The sequence below is a fragment of the Idiotropiscis lumnitzeri genome, chromosome 21 (genome assembly GCF_059441095.1).
Source record: "Idiotropiscis lumnitzeri isolate Australia: NSW breed Sydney's pygmy pipehorse chromosome 21, RoL_Ilum_1.0, whole genome shotgun sequence".
Classification (NCBI taxonomy): domain Eukaryota; kingdom Metazoa; phylum Chordata; class Actinopteri; order Syngnathiformes; family Syngnathidae; genus Idiotropiscis; species Idiotropiscis lumnitzeri.
The window spans coordinates 9,291,480-9,308,869 of record NC_142411.1 but is presented as its reverse complement, the minus strand read 5'-3'; the positions used below and the strand labels follow the sequence as shown (position 1 = coordinate 9,308,869).

The window sequence follows — 17,390 nt, the reverse complement described above, 5'->3', positions numbered from 1 at the left end:
CACATGAGAGGCTGCTTTGAGCGAAGAAGTGCAGCAGGCAGACTCCCAGACGGAGTGACACTGGCACACTGATACACTCACCATATGTCTTGGCGGCACAAAAGCGGTGAAAATGTGGCTGAATAATTGAAAATGGGTGCAACCTGACAGACTTGCTGTGTGGTTGAAAAAAAAAAAATACAGCCATGGTCACTTTATTTGAGCATGACGCCATGTAGCATGTGGGATAGATGTGAGATTAGATGATTTTTTTAATGTACCCACACTTTAAAAAAAGTTAAAAAGTGTTATGCTATATATAATATGGCATGACTCCTTCTTGTGACTTGTGAATTACTTTATTTTTTTCCCCAGGTACTCACAGCCCCTCCATGAGGAGATTGCCCTCCACAAACACCTGAAGCACAAGAACATTGTCCAGTACCTTGGCTCCATCAGCGAGAACGGCTTCATCAAGATCTTTATGGAACAAGTGCCTGGAGGTGAGAAAGTTGCTTACACTATAAGAGTATTTTCACACTGACTGTTAATGATGAAAATAAGAAGGATTGTATAATAGTCCCAAATCGCTTGACTAAACAGTCTTACCTATAAGAACTTGGTGACATAATATTCGTGTTTTTATTATTTGCTCTGTCGGGTAAAAGTTTAATATCAACAAATGGGGGCCAAATGACTAAATAGACTGGCCGTGACATAGTCCATTACAACTCTAGTAGTCAGCCAAAAATAGCACACACACCGTTTCTATTCAGTTCTAACACTCCTCACAACCAAACCAGCTGTTGAATAACATTTTCACACCCTAACATTTCACTATTTATTTTTAGGGGCATAGACAAAGGTAACATGTTTTTTTTTTGTTTGTTTGTTTTTTTGTTCCCAGACCCCAACACAGCTGTGTAATTTACCGTTAAGACACTGTGGCAAATTGTCGTTTTTCACGACTAATCAGAACCATTCTGTTAACCTCAGGTTAAAATTCTTCTGTCATCTCCTGTGCTTAGGGAGTCTGTCTGCCCTGCTCAGATCCAAGTGGGGGCCTCTGAAAAACAACGAACCCACCATAGGCTTCTACACACGGCAGATTCTGGAGGGACTCAAATACTTGCATGACAATCAGATCGCACATCGCGATATCAAGGTAACACAAACATTGCATTCAACTTATTTACTTGCAAGCAAAAAAAAAAAAGTGTGTTCACTTAGAATTCGTAAGGATGGTCTTTGTGTAACTTTGAGGTCCACGTGTTCTTGGGACTTAACAGATGCTAACTACACTTATTCGAGTCAGCATCTTTCTTCCCATGTAGCCACAAAAATTGTGTATTGTGTCTTCTGCCTGATTTCTCATGATATAGGTTGCCTGATGTGATTTAGCCATGCATGTTTGACTCTCAGCTCAACAATGCCACCAGTCTATGTCCGCTCACGAGACTGGAACTTGTTTTTCTCCCTGTTTGTATTTGAAATCCTCAGGGTGATAACGTGCTAATCAACACCTACAGCGGCGTGCTAAAGATATCCGATTTTGGCACATCAAAGCGCTTGGCTGGGATTAACCCCTGCACTGAGACGTTCACAGGTACATGCTGAATCATTGTGTCTAACCCTAATTTCAAATGTGACGATTAAATTTGTGCAGGATTGTCAGAACCCCTGAACTGTTTTCTGTGAAACTTTTGCAAAGGAGTGCGGCTTAATGAAAAGATAAATCATACGTAATTATACAGGTGCACAATAAATCTTAATGTTTCTTCCTGGTTCACAATTTTGCATGGAAATCAGTTTAGTCGTTTTTGCATAATCCTGCTCTCAGGCGCAAACAACACTCCAATGCCAATTAACAAACCTAGTTGTTAATGTAATACTTGACTTCATTAATACGTGAGAGTAGAGAGAACTCTTTTCTATGTATGCATTTAAAGGTATGGAAAATAAAACGAGCACAGTTCTGATCCGTGTTGCACTCCATTCCTTACTGTGCATCACAAAATGGGCAACAATCAGCGGAAGGAAACAATAATAAACATACTGTAGCTGCTATTTTTTGAGTAAGTTATCACAATAAATAAAAACAAAAAATAATACATGGATTTGGAATTGTTTTGATTTTATCCTGCAAGACTGCTCACAGAAAGTAATCCTACAATCATAAACATATTGCAATCACTTTTGTTCTCATTTCTATTGGAGTAGGTAAAAATTCGCCTTTCTTAATATATTTTAGATTTCTAACTGTCCATCCATTTTCTATTGCACCTTTCCTCACTTGGATTACCGTTGAGTCTTCCGGCAATATGTGCAGTACACCATCGCCACCTGCAAATTAACACCCTTTTCATTAGCCAACTTCCTTATAGTGAGATGTGTCATGTTTCCTGATATCCCCCATCAATCACTATGAAAAAAATTACCCCCCAAAACGGAGTCCGCTTGTTTTAGGCTGTTAACTGCACTACTGTAATGTAGCACTGAGGCTCTGGATAGATTTGTGTGAGGTCTGCGGTCAGACGCCGCCGTTTGGCACCGGCTTGATATAGGCTACTTGCAGCGCAATCTTTGTCAGTCAGGATTAGAGCGGCCGACAGCCGAGTGGAGCAGAACGGGCTTCACCTTGAAGCGAGGCAATGCTTGTTTGGGAAACAGGGCCGTTCCTTTGTATTGGCGAGGTCTGCTTTAAATGAGCCTGTTTTTAGCACAGCGCACACACCCCAGAGCAGTAAATAGTCAGTCGGCTATTATTAGCACACTGTGCTTCCTTCAATGAGCATGTTATTTCTGGAATTAACCATCCTTGCTGTAGGCTACAATAAAAGCCCCTTTCAGGCTTATTATAACAGTTTGCAAGAACATGCATCAAGCCCTCGTGATGTCATTTATGGGGAACCCAAACAAGAAATTCAAGAGTATCTTTTGGCTGCAAAAAAAAACACGATGTTATTTTCCATGAGGGCATATTTTCCAATGTTTTATTTGTTTCCCAAAAATATTGAAGTACAACTTGACTTGTCACAGCTTATAGTGAATAGACAATAATAAGATCAAAATATATGCAAATATACATCGTAAAAATTATAGATTTGATTCTGATGGCTTGCAGAATAATGAATCTGCGATTAACAAGGCGGCAACATGGTGGTCGTGTGGTTAACATGTCTGCCGTGCAGTTCTGCGGTTTGAGGTCCGGGTCTCTGCTTCGGCCTCCCACATTCCATAAACGTGTGCGTGCTGGCTGGCAACTGGTTCGGGGTGTACCCCGCTGCTTATCCCAATATAAGCACGATAGAAAATGTGTTACCATGGCAACCACAGGACTGCATATACTATGTATAATAAAACAGCCTGAATGAGTACTTTGCTATTTTAATAGGCTTTGTATTCCTTTATTATAATTTTTAGGTACACTACAGTATATGGCTCCCGAGATTATCGACAAGGGCCCTCGTGGCTACGGCAAGCCAGCAGACATCTGGTCTCTGGGCTGCACCATAATAGAGATGGCGACTGGGAAACCTCCATTCTATGAATTAGGGGAACCACAGGCTGCTATGTTTAAGGTAAGACACACCAGCAGTAGGAAACTCATAAGGGTTTGTGTTTAAAAAAAAAATTAAAAAAAAAGGACCAGCTTGTACATGTTGAGACATATTACAGATCGTTTGAACTTTCCAGTATGAAGCCATTACGCCATTAAAATAAATCTATATTATTTCTGAGAAACTGTAACTTCATAAAATAATAATAATAATAATAATAATAATATTGCCTTTATTAGTCCCACAATGGGGAAATTCGAGATTCGAACCCAGGCCTCCTGGGGAGACTGGGTCCTGAACGCGGCGCCTTAGACCACTCGGCCATCGTGGCAGGGAGTGCATCATTTTATAATGATTGTTAACAATTATGTTAAATCTTTAAATTTGCTAATTCAATGCCTATAAAATCATGCAATTGAAGTTTTATTGCAAATGTGCTTCACGTCTAATAACATCCTGTGTCGAATGTCGAATATGATTTGCACGATGAAATGATAGATTATCAAATTTAAGGCAAAATTGTACATTTTTTTTCCATGATTTAGAACAGTCACAAAAGTGTTGGTTTAGGGGGAGGACAAAAGGGAGTGTCACAAAGTGATGCATTTCTTTCATTTGCTGCCTTGAGTAAAATGTGTCTTTATTACTACAAGAGGAATAATTTTTTAAGAATTACAATTTTTACATATTTAAAATTCTTAGTTTCTATGCCCATGCCTCAAGCTGTCGTTATAATCCCCAATTCATTTCTTATTTTTGCAGTTCAGCTCATGCTGCTGCAGAACTAGTTTTCCAAGTCATGAAATAAAACTTTTTTTTCTTTGTGGAAAGTAATAATATGAATTAGCTCATGCCTCCGTCAATCGCAGTGCTCTGTAACGTGATCATACAGAGTACAAACTTTAAACATTGTGTCTGTAGGAACTTTTGTTTAAACAAACAAACATGACGTGTCAGTGTTTTTTCCACTTCACGCTCATGTGCGTCTTTCTTTGTACACGCTGACGTTAATGAGCCGCTTGCCAATTGTGTGAAGCGTTATCTCAGCGCCAACATGGAAGACAGCGCAGTACAGTTCTTTAAAGGTCGTCTGGAACACATTATAGCACACCCATCTCAGACTGAATCATGGAATATTCCATACGTGAATTTGGCTCATGTTGCTCTGCCGAATGTCTTATGAAGTAAACGAGGGGGATTTCTTTCCACGCAGAATGTAAATATGCATGCGTTATTGGATTTTGTCAAAGGTTCAATCCGTCACAAAAACATAGTTAAGGTATTTAAATTACCTCTTCGCTCATTCCTGTGAAATGTCTTCCTGCTAATCACAGGGCAACATTCCTCAACAGCAACGACACCAGGAAAGTCTCGTGCTTGAACTTTGACTGTTATTTATCAGACACATGGCCACCTTTCATTCTTTCAAGACGTTAGGCAAATACTTTCCCACGAAGGGACTAACCCTCCTGGGCTTTGTGTGCGCTTGTTTGCAGGTGGGCATGTTTAAGATCCACCCAGAGATCCCCGAGTCCATGTCACCAGAGGCAAAGGCGTTTATTGTGCGCTGCTTCGAGCCCGACCCGGACCGCCGAGCCACCGCCTTTGACCTACTCACAGATGAGTTCCTCACCGTCACCAGCCGCAAAAAAAGGAGTAAAAGCAGCTTCACTGGTGAGTACACGTCTGCATCTTATTTATTGTACGCCGGAGTAATCCCCGCAAAGAGGGGTTTTTGTTTATCAAGCACAGGATGTTGAGATTAGTCCCAAAAAAAAAAAGTTGACGAGCTTGTGCCTTTGTGCACACATGAAAATGTTTTTCGTTCAGTCTTGCACTGTAATTCATGTAACATTTTGCTCTGTTGAGCACTGACACATATTTTGTGCATTTCTTCCACAGCTCTGTCACCAGGCACCGGTGAGTGGCATTGCTTTGTGTACTACTCGAAGACTCATGCAGCCGGCCTTCATACTCCTGTGCCAATTTTGTTGCACTGACAGCCAGTGAGCTGATATCGCTGCATGATTGTACACGCTTAGGCTAGCCGTGGGCGAACAGTAAAGCAGAAACACAATGAACTCATAAAGGAGCTGCTGTCGACCACAGCTCACACCTAAACACTCACACCCTGCCCCTCCAATCTCACACCACCTTACCAGGCCCCGCCTCTAAAAGACACACAGACATGACAGTACATAACATGTTTTTTTTTTTTAAACACACACTTTATGCCTGCAATTAATTTGTTTGTGTCAAATACAATGCATTTACATGTTTCGAAACCTCCTTCCTGATTCTGTTTGACTTGTTCACCGTCTCCTTTGATCAAAACCAGAAAATAATTCTAGTTGTTTGGACGCGTGACGCTGCACATGTCTCTCAATGCTTTTATATCCTCTCATCTTTTTCAGAGTACTTGCGAAGCATTTCCCTGCCAGTTCCTGTGGTGGTAGAGGACACCAGCAGCAGCAGTGAGTATGGCTCCGTCTCCCCCGACAACGACCTACACACCAACCCCTTCATCTTCAAGCCCAGCGTCAAGTGCTACAGCGAGCGCGATGTCAAGGGGCCCCGGTCACTCTTTCTCAGGTACAATGACTACTGGCTGTTATTTTCAAGGCTAACATATTATCAGAACACTGCTTTGAAATGATGCCAGTGTCTCAAACAGAAATCAGAATATACAAATCAATTTGTTTGGGCTTTCAGTATCCCAGTTGAGAACTTTGAGGACCACAGTGCCCCTCCATCCCCTGAAGAGAAGGATTCTGGATTCTTTATGCTGAAGAAAGATAGCGAGAGGCGCGCCACCTTGCACCACATCCTGACTGAGGACCTGGACAAGGTGGTGGCCAACTTGATGGAGGCACTTACGCAGGTTGGTTATGAAATTAGTCTTTATACAAATTATTCTTGACAACTAAATCCCTCTGATCCTGATGTTTCATTGAACGCGCAGGGATCGGAGGAAATGAAGATGAAACCTCAGCATATCTCCACACTGGTGGTCAGCCTGGCTGACTTTGTCCGTGTGGCTGACAGGAAAATCATTGCCCGCACGCTGTCTCAACTCAAGCTGGAGCTGGATTTTGACAGCACGGCCATAAGCCAGCTGCAGGTCGTCCTCTTTGGCTTCCAGGATGCTGTAAGTAGCAGAGACATAATAGGAGGGATTCTCTTTTTCTTATGACGAGTCCTGGTCTCGAATTCCTTAAAGGGGAAGTCAAGCCCAAAAAATTATTTGCAAATTAAATGTTCTATGTGCCTTCACTAGTCTAAAAGTAGCATTCTGATTAATATTGCTCCGTGGATTATGATTTAAGCAGCAACGCCACCCTGTTTTTAGCCATCTCAGGGGGCAGCCATTTTGTCACTTCTGTCAACTTAAAATGATGTTCACAGTTGCTCACCGGCTCAGGTAATGTGATGTCATTTGCAGTCGACGAAAGTGACAAAATGGCCGCGCCCTGAGCTGTGTAAAAACGGGTGGTTTTTGCTGCTTAACTCATATTACACAAAAACAATATACTGCATAGAATATATTCTTGCAAAGTAATTGACTTCCCATTTAAAACAGCAGCGCTCAACACTTAATTTTAATTGTTGTTATTTTCCGTGAGTAGGCTGCCATGTTTCAGGCTTGAAGTCAGCCCAATATAATGATTACAAAATAAACCGTTAAAAGAGGCAATAAAAAGGGTATGGCGTCAGTAATATTGGCACATCTTGTCAAAAGAAAGGTTGGTCTGCTTTGCCTCTAGCATTGCTTAATTGTAAGGTGGTGCTCTGATGCCTCCTGTTGGTTTAAAGGCAAAATGACTGATGAAAGAAAACTGTGGTAGCAGTGCTTAAAAGGCAGCCCAGGAAAGTATTGTATTTTTAATGTTGGAGTATTTTAAGAAAAATATTTTGGATAAACACGATATTGATTAGTATGTATCCTTCTTCTTGCTGAGGTCAAGTGGGATAGAGGAGTATTATAGAAAATGAATGGATGGCTGAATGGTCATTAATAAAAGAAGGATAGCACTTAAATGAGTGACCGTTTGATTGTTTTCAGGTGAACAAAGTGTTGCGAAACCACAACATCAAGCCTCACTGGATGTTTGCACTGGACAACATCATCCGAAAAGCGGTTCAGACCGCCATCACAATCTTGGTGCCAGGTAACAACATCGCCATCGAAGAATTAAACGTTTGTCCTGTGAGGCCTCAACTGCCTCGTTTTATCAAAAAACTGGAGTCATGACCAAGAAGTCATTGCAGTTGATGTTCAATATGGCTTTATAGAGAGTCATAACCTTTACAGTTTGGTCAACTATATTAATGTTTGTTTGTTTTTGTATTTTTTCTTTTTTTTGGGGGGGGGGGGGGCGGGGTGTAAGAATAACATATTTTGTATAGCTTTCCATTTTTGGCATTCTAAATACATTTTTTAATTGCATTAGATTTGTTGACACGGAAATCATTGTAGTCGGGAGATAGTCAGACAATCAAAACTGCAGTACAACTGTTTGAACTGGTTTGTTCCTTCAGTGCCCCCCATGCTTTTCTGTGCCTCAACTTGCAGGACTGAGCAGTTTTCGCTTCACAGAGTCTGTAAAAACTGTGAATGCATTTATGGAAATAAAATAAAGGAAGAAAAATTATGTAATGTAATGAAAATTAGAGATGGTATCAGTATCGAGTCGATACCGGGTTCGCGTGGAGACCGATACCAGTCATCGATTCTTAACTTAAAACATATTGGCGAATCGTCTGCGTCTGTGTTGACAATTTTTTGTCATTATGTAAAATTAAATTTTATATATCAAAAGTACAAGGGGTAGCCAGACTTCATACTCAAGAGTTAATATTTGTTCTGGTATCGGTCTGAAAACAGTGGTATTGAAGACCCCTCATAAAAAAAATAATTGGGCCACCATCGAATGATAATTCAGGCAAGCTGTGAAGTGATGAGGTGTGGATTTGTGTTCAGAGCTGAGGCCTCACTTCAGCCTGGCCTCAGAGAGCGACGCTCCTGACCAAGAGGACGCCGATGACGAGGACACTGAGAGAAACTCGGCACATCCAAGACGGCCGGTGCCCGTTTCTAGTCAAGATGAAACAGTGGTTACTTCGGGAGTCAGTACGCTCAGTTCCACCGTGTCGCACGAGTCCCGAAACGCGCAGCATTCCGTGAGCATGGAGCTGGGCAGGATGAAGCTGGAGACCAACAGGTTTGTTATCTGCTGTGATTACAAATGTCAGTTTTCAGTTTTATGCCCTGATATTTCTTACCTATACGACAACAGGTTGCTGGAACAGCTACTGGAGAAGGAGAGAGAATATCAGGCCATCCTTCAACAAGTTCTGGAGGAGAGAGAGCAGGAGATCAGACTACTACGACTGCGATCTCACACTACAGGTAGAAAAGCACTCTTTATCCATCCATCCATTTCCTTTGATACGTTTCATCATTCGGGTCACCGGTGAGCTGGACTATACCGCATCTCAGACACTCCGACTCCAGCTCACCTGTGATCCCAATGAGGACACGTGGTATAAAAATTTGATTGATGGAAAAGCAAATTCCTTGGACAAATTCATGTTCAACAATCTCCAGCAAACATCCCCACATCAACGTGTGGGCCAGAAGCACAATTGGACCAACCTGCGAAAAAACATGAAGAGACAGAGCTGAGCAGCTGGCTAAGGCTTAATGGTGCAGACCAGGACTCCATAGATGTGGTATGGATCTGATTTGCGGAGCCATCTTTGAATCTCAAGTTCCTTTATTATAACTCTATGATGTTTCTTTGCTTTAGATACTCAATGAGGAGTATACGTTGACTAACATCCTCCATGATGTCACACGAGAAGATCTGAAGAGTCTCAGACTGAGGTAGTTTACTCAGCACCAATTTATTCATTCATCCGTTTTCTGTACCGATTATTCTTCATTTTAATTTGACCTGTGAAGCCCTTGAGATGTATTAAGCGTCGTTTGCTCCAAAAAGGAGTTCAGTCTGGTTACATATGATATGAATATAATAATATAATATATTTGGCACACATATATGGTATAAAGCAAGGTTATTATAGTTGATGAAAACGAATTAAATAACACTAAATAAAATTGAGATAACATTTGTGTTTAGGCGGGGGACACCCTGAACTGGTTGCCAGCCAATCGCAGGGCACATATAGACGAACAACCATCCGTGCTCACACTCATACCTCGGGGCAATTTAGAGTGTTCAATCAACCTGCCATGCATGTTCTTGGAATGTGGGAGGAAACCGGAGTACCCGGAGGAAACCCACGCAGGCACGGGGAGAACATGCAAACTCCACACAGGATGGCCGGAGCTGGAATTGATCCCACGACCGGCGCACTGCGAGGCCATTGTGCCGCCCCGCTCTAAAAACTAGTTCAATTTAACAGAATTTAAAACATTGAAAAAATCCTTACAGAATATAAAAGAACTATGATGAAAAATCCAAAACTATTATAACCCGTGGCATGAAGTGCAGTTGTATGGCGCCACCAAGATGAAACAAATCAAATTGTTTAAGCTCCCTAATGTGTAACAAACAACAAATGAATGTTGAATAAACTTCAAATAATCTACAAAGTCCTTTATCTGTTCTTTTTCCACGTCTTTGTGTCCTGTGCAGAGGCGGACTCTTGTGTAAACTTTGGAAGGCCATCACAGACCACAGGCACAAGCCCACCTGAGGCCTTAAGCAGCGGCAACCACTCTGAGAAGCCAGGACACCTCAGTATTCTTCTCAATACCTCAGTATTTATTTTTTAGAACAAGAGTCTTAGTTTTCAGCTTCCCACCCACGCAACAGCCTGTTTTGTTGGTCGGGTGCTGTGATTGTTTTTTGGAAAATGTAATTTCGACAAGTGCCACTGTAGCGTTGACCCGCCTTATGGACACGACAGGCATGTGACAACAACGTCGATCTGGAGTTTTATTTGAAAGCACACAACAGTTGTTCCTGTCTTCGTGTGATCAACAAGTTTACATAAGTAGAAACTGACTGTTTGTAATGTAAGCCTTAGATACAAAAATACTACATGAAAAGATTTCACGTTCGCTTTTCTGCAGCTTTAGTAATGTTTTGTTGTGGATGCTGCATCCCATCAATTATTTTTTAATTATTATTTAATTTAGCAAATCTGAAGGATGTCAATTGCATTATTAAGACTCATTTAAATGGCATTTATTCACATTTCACAAACATGTACATATTCGGAAAACCTTATGTGTAAACATGCATACATGTACTAAATATAACTTATAGTTAAAGTTTTCCCATGTCGACTGGACCGTCTATGCTTGCGTACTATTGTTGGATTTTCTAATGTGAGTCAAAAGCAAATACTAATTACAACTAAATACTGTATGTGATATGCTCACTTTTCCATCATTTTTACAAAGATTTTTTTTTTAGCTTGTTTGAGCTCATATCATGCAGTCTGCTGTTTGTTGGAAGCAAAATGTAAGAGGTAAACAAATTTTATATTTGCATACAAGACTGCTGACATTTATTTTCAAACTGTGTCAGAAACAGGAGTTGTGTCCATGTTGTTTCATACTTAACATGCAAGATGTATGTTCCATTGTTGAAATAAAATTTTCATCATGGAATTAGATTTAATTTGTAGTTTTTCTTTATCTTGTCGGCCTAGAGTTACTCCCGAATAAATATGAGGAGTATGATCAAGTCAGAATGAACAAAACATTTCATGTAGGGCTGTAACTAACAATTATTTTAAAAACTTATCACTCTGTTGATTCTTTTATTGATGAATCAGATTTTGAAAAAAAATCCTCAAATGTTCATCAAATGTGACAAAATAAAAACTGTTTTGAGTTACATGGAGCATGACAGAATTGGACAATACTGAGAAGCTAAAATTCAGAGAATTTGGACAATTGTGAATCACAGAAATTGACTCTATAGTTCCCTGCATTTGTTCCTTATGGGCGAGGATTAGGGCCATGAATGAAAAAAAAAAGGTTGGAAGGATTCTGACTTTATTCTCAGAATTCTCCCTGGTTACCAGATTTTTTCTTAATTTCTTTGGGTGACTTTTAAGACAAGAAGTTGCGATTTTTAATTTGCAATTAGTTTTGTGTCACGTCGGTGATTTATTTATTTATTTATTTTTATTGCCGAAAATGAAAATCCTTTGGGGCGAGTGATTCCATAATTTTTTTCCAGCAATTCTAAAAGCAGAGAAATCAAAACTAATGACATAAAACTGACAATAACTGATTTTTTTTTTTTTTATTAATACCAAGGAATAGTAGAATGGGTGATATATACGTGTATGTATGCCGTTGTCACCAGGACAACAGCAGATTTCTAGCATCGTCACAGGACAGCCCCCTCCTCCCCCGCTTGTGCATTACAGGATTCAGACACGACTGGATGTAGTACAGTAGATGACTTTGTTTTTTTTCCCTAATCAGGTCTCATCGTCTTGGGTGCCAATCCTGATGTGTGTCACAGCAGCAGGGGGCTGAAGGAGTGGTCTTTTCCAAGTAAACAACATGGCTGTGATGCAGCATCACCGCTCACCGAGGCTCGCCTTCGCCACCACGCTACTGCTGCTACAGTTTATGTGCGCCTTTCAGCCTATCCACACTCGCATATCGGCCATATCGGACTTAAAAAGCAAAATATCAGGAGTGGAGGAGCTGCTGGAGGAGTTCCGAAAGCAGCTCCAGCAGGATCAGACGTACCGGCCGAGTGAGGTGGCTGACTCCTGCGTGGGCGACTTCACCTCGGCCCGGGAGAGCATCATCCGGGCCAAGGCCTCCATCGAGCAGGGAGCCACGTTCCTTATGGCACCGGATCGAGTGTACACCTGGAGGGACTGCGTACACGCCTGCTGCGCGCAACCTCACTGCACCGTCGCGGTGGTCCAGGAGGAGCCGAGGCAGGCGGGGGACAGCCTCAACTGCTACCTGTTCAACTGCACCTACAGGAGCCAAAATGTCTGCTCCTTCGCCCCGCAGCCGGGCTTTGCCTCGCACAGCCGTCCGGTGAATGTGACGCTGGGTCGCGTTCTGCCTGACACAGCCGGTGGTCCGAACGAGAGGAAGCCCGTGAAGGGGGATGACGCACAAGGTGGGACACTGTTCAAATATTGTGACCAGAGGTTCAAACCCGAATGGATGGTTGGAGTGAGCATGCACTAAATGTAAATTTGGTGCTTTTATTTTAGGGGCTTTTTAATTACCACAATTTATCCTGAAGCTGTTATGCATTCGGTTTTTGTGCAAAGCAATACACTATTTGGAAAAGTCCATGCACGATATAGTGCATGTAAGTGACTGGACTGCAATTCCCATTTGATGGGAACCACACAATTGTCATCGTTACAAAACAAATGCGAAAACGTAAAAGATATAACTACAAACATGCAACCAGAAAGTACATGACCTTGATTATAGAGTTGTAACTATCCCATATGTGAACTTTCATTTAACAACTGCTGACTGCAGTGTCTGGATTACACTGATTGGTGTGTTAATGATTGACTTGTTCGGGTTGGTCTTGCCACCATAAACACTATGACCTCTGACTGTTAAGCGTTTGTGAAAACACACAAAATAAAGTTTCCTGCTTGATTTATTTGTATTCTGATGGAATAAATGAATAATGTTGCAATACACTTGACTACACCATATGACTTCATAGTTTATTTCGAATGTTTGTTAATATGATGAAACTGATTTGTTTTGTGTTGCAGAGGTTGATGAGCCCCCTCGCTGTGATGCAGGCCAGGATGTCGTGATCCAGCTGCCCACTGACTGGGCGGTTTTGGATGGCCGCGACAGTGTGGACGACCACGGGATCAATCGCTACGACTGGACTCTCATCAAGGGAGACACGGCCATCACTATGAAGGTGAGTGAATCTGCAGAAGCGGTTATAATGCGCTTACATCATCCATACCTTGGGTAAATAAACTGACGAGATATACAAAGATTTGAAGAGAAAAATAAACTCACACAATGTTTGCATTTGCAATATGAGGAGTCTCACGGGGTGTCCGGTTACATTAGTTTGCTTCTGTTGAGTCAACAGAGAGGCTTGTGGCCGGGGCTCCATAATGCCTAGCAATAGAGATAAAAACTTTATCACATACACACCTGCCTCAAGAGGCAACCTCTAAGTCATTATGTTCTGCTTTACATGAATGCTAAAACTTGAAGTAAACACATTCTGCTTACAACATAAAGCACAGAGAATCAAATGTGACGTTTTCCAAGTGTAGTCAAAGTTGGGCGTAAATTTGTTATCGACTAAGTGCAACTCGTGCAATAAGATTTTATTGTGCAAACTAACACCTTGGGATGCATCCATGGAATACAAGTTAATGATTTGACATACTAGCTGTTTATTTACCCGCCATGAACTCACAATCCGCTAACACGATCTAGTCGACCTAAGACGGTTGATCAACTGTAATGCACAAACGGCATGTGCATATTAGTTCGATACGTTATATTGTATAAACGACGAATAAAGGTTAATGTAACTTTATCAACGATGGGATATAGTAGTTTCCACAAATAAGCATTTACGGCATGACCCAGCAACATGGATGACAACAACATTGTGCATTGCACTCCCTTACAAAGTGTTTGTTTTACTATAAGAAATATTGAACTGTATTTTCCTCTAGATAATTGTATTTTATTTGTCTTTATTTTACACAAAGGTAATCATTTTCTTATATTAATTATGTATATATATATATATATATATATATATATATATATATATATATTTAGAATTAATTTAATACTTAAATCATGATACACGTTTTTGTCCACTAAAAATACTGCTAAATATGTAGTTGCTGTGTGATTATGTGATTACAGCAAATGTGACCAAAAGTGTGTGTGTGTGTGTGCATGTGTGTGTGTGTGTGTGTGTATTGCAGACAACTCATCCAGGGCTGCTGAAGATCACTGGTCTGCAGGAAGGTGTCTACACTTTCCAGATGACTGTGACGGACACATCCGGTCAGAAGACGTCAGACAATGTGTCTGTTACAGTGTTGGCGCCGAAACATCAAGCAGAAGGCAATGACCTCACGACATCAAATTTACAGCAAATTCAAGAGTCAGGTGTAAATTAAAGTATTTTGTGTATGTTTTGTTGGCAGTGTGTACTGGTCACTGCTCAAACTACCAGTTCAAATGTGATGATGGCTGCTGTATTGACATCACTTTTGCCTGTGATGGGAAGCAGCATTGTCCCGATAGATCAGATGAAGACTTCTGTCCAAACTGTAAGATAATTATTTCAAAATATAAATATATGTTTTGGCATAAAATGTTGCCGCTCACTTTTCGAATCATTGCCTAGTTGACACCAGCAGGAAGTCAGTGACCCACGCTGAAGGTTTGCCCATTCATCAGCTTCCCGTGACACACGCTGTAGAGTCTGAGGACAGTTTTGTGCTCCAGACTGGGCCCAGGAAGACCAATGACAACAGAAGACCTTCTCAGGAAAGGAGCGGAGTTACACCTCCTCCCAGTCGGCAGGAGAATTCAAACAATCAAGGTAGGTGATCCTTGCTTTAGATGTATTGGTGTAAAGACTAATGTACAGAAGTATAAACAGATCTGGGAAAAATATGAAGACACGCACACACAGACAGATGGAGGCCATGCAGGCAGCCATTGAGTCATGGCTCTGAGAGCTTCAATGCTGGCAGAGCCACAATCCATTCTGCATTCCATGGGAAAACAGCTCAGTGCTTGCAGACTTGCTGGGCCTCGGAACAAAGCGTCTCTGTCCTCTCTGCCATCCGATCCCAGCATTTGCTCAGATAAAAAAAAAAAAAAAAAAAGATTATTCCCCCAGTGTCCCGTCAGTGTTTTTGCGACAAAGTGCATGTTTAGAAGTCTTCAACTACGACTGTATGAGACTCAGTCATGACGCTGTAATATTAGCCATATTTTGTAGAGGATAAAAAATATATCCCTTTGAATGTTTTTATATTATCTGTCTAAATGTGTTGTCCCACTCTTCGTGTACAAATATGCATTTCTTTTAAAACAGTGAGTATTGATGCTAACTGGTAGTTTATCATCGGTGTTCTGCATTGTTTGTTAGTATTAAGCTAAACTTTTAACACTATGTGGTTATTTTCAACACATTATTATTTTTTTACAGCGTGTTTATTTTGACTTTAAGCTTAAATTATGACTATAAATAAACCATTCAAAGCCTTTTTTTTTTTTTTTTTTAGAATTTTAAACTATCTGCCAGACTGGGAACTGCTTTATATTGTATAAACAAAAAGCATATGGTTTGGTAAAAAGTTACAGGATTTTTTTTTTTTTTTCAAGTCGTAGTTGACAATGTCATTTATTTGTGTCTTGTCTGGCTCTCTGTCTCCATAGACCCATGTACCACCGCTGCAGTTGTTGGACCTTGTAAGGGCACTTTTGCACGTTGGTACTATGACCATGAAGCAGGAGAATGCAAACACTTCCTATATGGTGGTTGCCAGGGCAACCATAACAACTTTCTCCAGGAATCAGACTGCGTCAGTGAATGTATACAGAAAAGTGAGAAGATGCTTTTGTTTCATTTTTTTAAGATGCTTCAATTTTTGCCCGTATTGAATTACTGATTACACTTTTTTTTTTTTTTCTTTAATCATTGTTGTGTAGGTCCGGGTTTTAAACCAGCTACTGTGGCTCCTCCTATCACCAAACAGACCGAAATAGGTACTGAATAATGTGACCTTTTTTTATTATTTTTTTTTATAAAATTCCAATAATCAGCTGATTAATTAAAAATGCATACATAATGAATGAAATCATATCATTTTTAGTCGCTTAACACTTGCAGCAGTGAAGATTTGACCGTTTTACATTCTTTTTGCCATTTGGTATTTTTCAAACTAAATGACAGAATTTTGTTAATATAGGTTTTCTTGACACAGTCGTGAATATAATTGTTGATTGTACTTTTTTTAAGCTGCTCCCAGAGTTTCACAGAACCAAGAGAATGACAATCCAGTCTCCAAACAACTTCCAGTAAAGGGAGGCCATCCAGTCCCAGAGTCAGGTCGGAACCAGGTCAGATGTGTTTTGTGTGTCGTGTTCATCTCTAATTTGTGTATCTCTCCTCTGCCAGGTGCCATCCTTCCACTAGCGCTGGGCCTGATCATCACCACCCTGCTGCTGCTCATGATTGCCTGTCGCCTGCGGCTCGTTCGCCACAAGCTGAAGAAAGCGCGGCCCCTCACCACGGAGGAGTCCGACTACCTCATCAACGGCATGTACCTGTAGCCACAAACAGAATCTCTTGACAATTTCAAGCCGGGAAAAAAGAAAGGATGGAGCCATCAGAGCCCGAGTCTGGACCTTTTAAATTTGCACTGTTTTTTTTTTTCCTGTAGCCTAACGTCTGTAATTAGATTCATGTGAGCTTGGAAACATCGCATTGTGCTCTGCTTTGCCTCATGCTTCCACACTGAAGGGATGCTACCCTCAAAGCCAATGACATCTTTTGATGTTTGTGAGTTTATAAATACTGTAGATATATTTTTAGGACCCCTGGCCACTACACGTACTAAAAATAAAGAGTTGGCCCTGGCTCACGATCTCCACATTAGTTCATTGCAAAGGTCGGTTGGATGAATTCAGGGCATGAATATTTTCACGCACCTAACTTAAAGGGAAAGAATTTGTTCTATGCAGGACCACTAGTCGACACATTGCATTCTGATTAATATTGCGTTTGTGTAATATGAGTTAAGCAGTAAAATCCATCCAATTTTGTCCATCTCAGGGGATGGAAATTTTCTCAATTG

At 40.9% G+C, this 17,390-nt stretch overlaps 2 protein-coding genes across 3 annotated transcripts in view; both read left to right on the top strand.

Moving 5' to 3' along the window:
• The window catches only part of map3k5 (mitogen-activated protein kinase kinase kinase 5), a 36,906-nt gene extending 25,717 nt beyond the window's left edge, over nt 1-11,189 (top strand). For both annotated transcript variants that reach the window (XM_088285880.1, XM_088285882.1), the window contains 15 exons: nt 355-482; nt 1,008-1,144; nt 1,480-1,585; nt 3,403-3,560; nt 5,036-5,213; nt 5,442-5,459; nt 5,954-6,131; nt 6,252-6,420; nt 6,502-6,687; nt 7,603-7,708; nt 8,521-8,761; nt 8,837-8,949; nt 9,148-9,272; nt 9,350-9,426; nt 10,202-11,189. In XM_088285880.1, coding sequence (XP_088142006.1) covers nt 355-482; nt 1,008-1,144; nt 1,480-1,585; nt 3,403-3,560; nt 5,036-5,213; nt 5,442-5,459; nt 5,954-6,131; nt 6,252-6,420; nt 6,502-6,687; nt 7,603-7,708; nt 8,521-8,761; nt 8,837-8,949; nt 9,148-9,272; nt 9,350-9,426; nt 10,202-10,262 — 1,981 coding nt within the window. In that variant the 3' untranslated portion in view covers nt 10,263-11,189. The remainder of the gene's footprint in view (nt 1-354; nt 483-1,007; nt 1,145-1,479; nt 1,586-3,402; nt 3,561-5,035; nt 5,214-5,441; nt 5,460-5,953; nt 6,132-6,251; nt 6,421-6,501; nt 6,688-7,602; nt 7,709-8,520; nt 8,762-8,836; nt 8,950-9,147; nt 9,273-9,349; nt 9,427-10,201) is intronic.
• A 701-nt stretch (nt 11,190-11,890) lies between these two features.
• Nucleotides 11,891-17,173, top strand: lrp11 (low density lipoprotein receptor-related protein 11). The gene is made up of 9 exons (XM_088285883.1): nt 11,891-12,673; nt 13,299-13,456; nt 14,499-14,640; nt 14,724-14,849; nt 14,927-15,124; nt 15,970-16,137; nt 16,243-16,299; nt 16,553-16,642; nt 16,712-17,173. The coding sequence occupies exons 1-9, from the start codon at nt 12,094-12,096 to the stop codon at nt 16,864-16,866; spliced, it is 1,674 nt and encodes a 557-aa protein (XP_088142009.1). The 5' UTR covers nt 11,891-12,093; the 3' UTR covers nt 16,867-17,173.
• The last annotated feature ends 217 nt before the right edge of the window (nt 17,174-17,390 follow it).

Coding starts and splice junctions, on each gene's coding strand:
- lrp11 (XM_088285883.1), top strand. CDS start 12,094: ATGGCTGTGATGCAGCATCACCGCTCACCGAGGCTCGCCTTCGCCACC. Junction 12,674..13,298: donor GAAGGGGGATGACGCACAAG/GTGGGACACTGT, acceptor TTTGTGTTGCAG/AGGTTGATGAGCCCCCTCGC. Junction 15,125..15,969: donor GGAGAATTCAAACAATCAAG/GTAGGTGATCCT, acceptor CTGTCTCCATAG/ACCCATGTACCACCGCTGCA.